The sequence below is a fragment of the Triticum dicoccoides genome, chromosome 3B (assembly GCF_002162155.2).
Source record: "Triticum dicoccoides isolate Atlit2015 ecotype Zavitan chromosome 3B, WEW_v2.0, whole genome shotgun sequence".
Taxonomy (NCBI): domain Eukaryota; kingdom Viridiplantae; phylum Streptophyta; class Magnoliopsida; order Poales; family Poaceae; genus Triticum; species Triticum dicoccoides.
In genome coordinates, this window is record NC_041385.1 from 682,572,923 (window position 1) to 682,578,412 (window position 5,490).

At 45.5% G+C, this 5,490-nt stretch overlaps 1 protein-coding gene across 1 annotated transcript in view; it reads right to left on the reverse strand.

Annotated features, from left to right (window-relative positions):
- Positions 1 to 4,332, reverse strand: part of LOC119277831 (protein NRT1/ PTR FAMILY 8.1-like) — a 6,596-nt gene extending 2,264 nt beyond the window's left edge. Inside the window, exons 1-2 of the mRNA XM_037559153.1 lie at positions 4,072 to 4,332; positions 3,249 to 3,981 (exon numbers count right to left, since the gene is read on the reverse strand). Coding sequence (XP_037415050.1) covers positions 3,249 to 3,981; positions 4,072 to 4,174 — 836 coding nt within the window. The 5' untranslated portion in view covers positions 4,175 to 4,332. The remainder of the gene's footprint in view (positions 1 to 3,248; positions 3,982 to 4,071) is intronic.
- Positions 4,333 to 5,490: the final 1,158 nt, after the last annotated feature.

Below are 5,490 nucleotides of genomic sequence, written 5' to 3' on the forward strand. Positions count from 1 at the left end.
GAAAACATCTTTATTTTTCCAATCTAAATCTCTCTGTAAAAAAATCTTCACTAAATTTGCAAAGGAGGGGGGGCACGGCACCTGCAGGGGTGCATATAGCTCCGCGAGTGTCCGTACTTGCATTCATAGTTGAGTGTATGTGTGTATGTATGAGCATCTGCGTTTGTACTGTGTTAGAAAAAAAATCTAAAAAATACTTATTCTTAGGCCTTGAGTTAATTTCGCAAGCAGCGGCTGTCACCGGAAGTAAGACTTGGAGGATTTTTGTCTCGAGCCCGGAATTTTGAAAATAAATCTAAGATAAGTAATTTGGGATGGGGAAGTAGTACTCTTAGCCCATGGGTTAGAATAGTTTATTTATTCACTAAGTGCTTCCCTCTCAGTAATTAGGCTAGTTTGGACCCCACATGTGGTTAACTCTCTTTTACGACCAGATAATTTGGTTGGAGACACAAAGTGAAAATTTTACCGGTACCTACCAGGCGCTACCGCGCTAGATAATTACCCTGCGCCACCACACACCATACTCTATACCACATGTAGAGTAGCATTTTTTTTGCGAGATAAAACATGTAGAGTAGCATTGTTTTCTCACGTTTATTAAATATTGGTATTTCAACATCCGGACCCACCACATGATATCATCCACATCCATGCAATGAAGGAATGTGACATGCGAAAATCCATCTCTGTCCTCTCTCTCTTCTCTCACACAGTAGGTCCACACTTCTATTCCTCACAATTTACTAATATAAATCATTCATATCTTTTAAACCATAATTTAATTTTTCAAACTTTGTAGTATATTTGAACTCATGGCGCCAAGACTTTAAAACAAGATCAATCTTAGATACATTTCATACATGTTTAAATTTGGCCGTTTCAACCGACTTATTCAACAACATTTGAAAACATTTTTGTCACTTGAAAATCCATATTTAAGTTCTTTCTAAAAACATATTTGAATTATTTCACACAATTATTTCGCAAGTAGATTCAAACACTATTTCACTCAGTTCAAGAATGATTTCTAAAAATGATTTCAATCATAATTTCAAAAGACCAATTCAATTTTTTTTTCAAAAACCGCTTCCAATTATTGGAGACCTATTTCAATTATTTGAAAGCTTTCATTTTGATTATTTCAAAACATACATTTAATTATATTAGGAAACCTATTTCAATAACATGAAAAAGGTGATTTCAATTATCGAGTTCATCCATTTCAGTTATTTCAGAACATATTCCATAGTTTAAAAATTTGAGTTCATCCATTTAAATTATTTAAAAACATATTTCAGAAATTATAACACTATTTTGCAAATATGGAGTTATGAAATCTGTAACTTTACTCACTTGAACCTGAAATGAACACAAAAAATGCATTTTGCTTCCACAAATCCACCAATATCACTTTCAGTTTACATATTTCACATTGTTATTTCAATTTCAGAAAAAATATTTGACATTTCACCAATATCACTTTCAGTTTAGATATTCACACATCACAAAAATCTGATTTCAATTCTTTCAAAAACTTATTCACAAACTGGTTTCAATTATTTGAAAACATCCACTTCAATTATTTCAAACCATACATTACAGTTATTTGAAAAAAAATCAATAAGATTAATTTCAAAAAAAATCGCAATTATTCAGTTCATCCATTTCAATTATTTCGGAACATATTTCACTTTTTCAAAAAAAAAAGATTTCACTTATTCCAGGTAAGACTCCACCACTTAAAAAAGAATGAGTTCATCCCGTTCAGTAGTTTCATAACATATTTCACTTTTCCAAACTTACAAAAAAAATCGCTCTTCTAAAACAAATCAATTTCACTAAAACCTTCACTCCTTTTCGAATACAGATGTTTCGCTCATTTCAAAAAAATAATTTCACTAATATTAAAAATCGATTTCACTCATTGGTCCTATTCTAAGCAGTTCCCCACGCTAGAATAAATTTAGTGAAATATGTGGATTGAAATGTTGCAATTTGAACATGTTTGAATTGTATCCAAATTGATCTTATTTGAAATGTCTTGACGGTAGGAGTTCAAATATACAAAAAGTTTAAAAAATGTAACTGCAGTTTAAAATATATGAATGTTTGAATTAGCAAAGATGAAATAATGTCTTTGCGGGTTGTATACTAGCACCGATTCTAGCATTTTTTTTCCTCGGCATGAGCATGCTACAATGACTTACGATGAGGTTCGTTGCTCTTAGATTTTGTGGCGTCAAGTTTTGATCGACATTGACCATGCCCTACTAGCACCCTGTAAATCTACTTTTGTGTCAATTGCTATTCTTTAATTATCAACATTTGTTTGGGTCCAAATCAATTATGTGGTCGGCGCAAACGAGGTAGTAAAGGGACGGAGACATGAAAGGGGTAGTGGCTTGGATTGGGAGGGGGCGCAGATTTGTCCGCGTGGCAAAATGGCGATTAGGCCCCTGGCGGTGGGCCTGTTGACAACGACGGGTGAAGGGGGTCGACGGCAATGAGGGAAGGAAAGTGATTGAAACCAGAAAACAAAAACATCACCTAAAAGAATAGTCAGTCTTTTTTCCGTTGAAGCAACTTCCTTGGACTTGTGCTGCATTATTGTGGTTATCGATTCAACAAAAGATATGAGTGTGATGATTCGGTATGTGAACAGTAAAGTTGAATAATATACTCGCAGTGGCAATTAATGTGGATCGAAGGAAGAAGTAAAAAAGATCTGATATTTTTTGGCATGAAAGATACTTAAACGGGTGACGTGCGTGCTAAAATTCATGGTGTTTGGACATTCGAAGAGGTCACGGCACACTCATGCAGGAGCGTGACGTTGGTCGGGGTCGTGGCAGTGGGGAGCATCTTGTGAATTCACAAGAATAAAAAAAAAGTGTGGCTAACTCTCATCTAGGAGATTCATATGAATTTCTATTGTTTTATTTCACTAATCAAATGATGTAACAGTTAGATGATACTACTTTGGTGATTCTCATCAGCAAATCTGCACAAACAAGATGCTCAGATTTACTATGGGTTGAATTTTAACAAAAGATAATGTTGGGCGGCTACTGTGAAGAGTGGATGACACCGAGATTAGGTTTGGTCCAGGTTGGCTGATTAGCTTGCTCAATCAGTCACACAGCATGTCTCAATCATAGACAAAATAAATTGAACGCTCCTTTCTCGAAAAACTGCACATGATGGAGACGATGCAAGTGGAAGGCGGCCAGGGCACGGGCACTGACCTGAACTCGTCAGTGTGCGCGAGGCGGCGGCTCCCCTGAATCGCTGACATGCCGTCGCCACCGTCACACTCGTGCAGCAGCGTGGCGTCGGTCGGGATCTCCACGTCGCACTTCCTGGCGGCGGCGACCACAACCTGCGCGATCCTGGTGAGCGGGCTGCCGCCGGGGGGCTGGTGGCGGCGGTACGCGCCAGTGCCGGTGAGGAACAGGGCGACGGCGAGCACGCTGAGCAGCGCCGGGATGCCGTAGCCGAGCCGCCAGCCGTGGGCGGACTGCACCCACACCAGGACGGTGCCGCCCACGAGTGAGCCCACGACGATGGACAGGTAGAACCAGTTGAAGAAGGAGCTCTGCCGCCCGCGCTCCTCCTCGTCGGACTCGGCGTCGAACTGGTCGGCCCCGAACGACGACAGGACCGGCTGCAGCGCGCCGCCCAGCGCCACCAGGTACAGTCCCGCGTAGAACACCGCGCTCTCCAGCGCCGCAGACGCCCTCGCCGCCACGACGCCGTACCCCGCGACGGAGATGAAGAGGAAGAGGGTGATGGTCCAGTACCTGCCGAGGAAAGAGTCGGCGAGGAAGCCGGCCGCGAGCGGCGTGATGGAGGCGGTGCCCTGCCAGTTGGTGACGCTGTTGGCGGCGGCCTTGCTGCCGGAGTGCAGCTGGACCTTGAGGTAGTTCACCAGGTTCGTCGACACGCCGTAGTAAGCACTGTACTGGAGGCAGTTGTTCACTGCACACCACGCGCGCGTGAATGCATGAGCAGCATATTTAGCGTGGATCTGGGATCATAGCGACAACAAGAAAATGGTGCAAGTTTTACCGAGGATGAAAACGTAGCCCCACGAACTCCGGCGATATCTCATCGACGTCCGGCGATCGGCGTCACCCTGCAGGCCTTTTGATTCTACTTCTACCGGTTCCATGGTCGAACAGTATCAGCTCTGAAAACGAACCCAGCTGAAGCAAAAGAGAGGAGGAACATTAGCCTGAATGAGGGATGATGGCGTGTCTCTCTTCCCCTCCCCCTTCCTCGGGGCGACGAGAGCAAAGTGAGACAAAAATCCCAATCCGCTCGCCCTCTCCACCTACCCCGCATTAGTTCGAGTTTTCCCCACCCCCAGCCTCCACCTACCAACTCTCATGACAGGGGCGCGTCGTCACGGGTTGCGGATCGGTTGACTTGCGCCGACAACTCGAGTTGCGGAGCCGCGGACGCTCCCACTTCCAGAGGCGGCTCCGCCGCTCCAGATCGACCACAACTCGCTGAAGGCTCGACGGGAAATGCGTCGGGTGGTGCTGGAGCGCTTCCCCAACCGGGAGGAGTGCGGAGACATCCACCTCTACATTCTCCGCTACACGAATTTCGCAGAGCGCGCGCGATTCATCGGCGACGACGGCTGCATGGATGTGAAGCTTCTCTTCTGGGCGATTCAGGAGGCCGAATCGGAGGATCCCGTGCAGGCTGCGAAGTGGGCATTCTACAAGACGGCGAATCCGTCACGGCTCAACATCAGGCCGCCGTCGGTGGAGGGGATTGCTAGCATTCCGCCGGAATTCCTTCCGCCGAGGGTGTAGCTGCCCCGCCGCCGCCAGTGAAGGATCTAGTGCCCCTGCCCATCCTGCATCAACGTCGCGCCGTCGATCCCCCTCCCTGGCCGGGTGAGGGAGGTATGCACTCGGTCCGCTTATCCTCTTCATTTCGCTCTCGTTTGTTAGATTTGCGTTCACGGAGGATTCAGTCGAAAAAATGGCAGGAGAGTTCAAGTGTCCTTGGTTGATTTGGGTAAATGTAGGGTTTCCCCTCGCGTGCTGTTTAAGAATTCAGGTGCTGAGTCGATCGATCTGGATGAGTCTAGGGTTTCCCCTAATGTGTTGATTGATTTTTCTGATCCTGTTGCCGTTTCTGCGGCATCTAAGATGGTGACTGTTTCAAAATTTGGCGATAGCCTGATGAACAATGCGGTGACGATTAGTCAAAAACCACGTTCTCTGCCTAACTAGACCGTGTCGGGCCCCAGTTTCAGTATTCGCGTTCAGGGTAGGAAAACACATTCATAGGTTACGCGTTCGCGTGGGGAGGGTGACCTAGAAACTATAGAAGAGCACTTTGGCCACCTCTGGCTCATTCCTTCCCCTCCCCGCCGCCGCCTCCCCCCCACCACCTCGAACTGCCCCCCATCCGTTGGGTTCACTTGCTGGATCCGGAAGGATTTGATTGCATCCCGCTCGTTTATGGCTG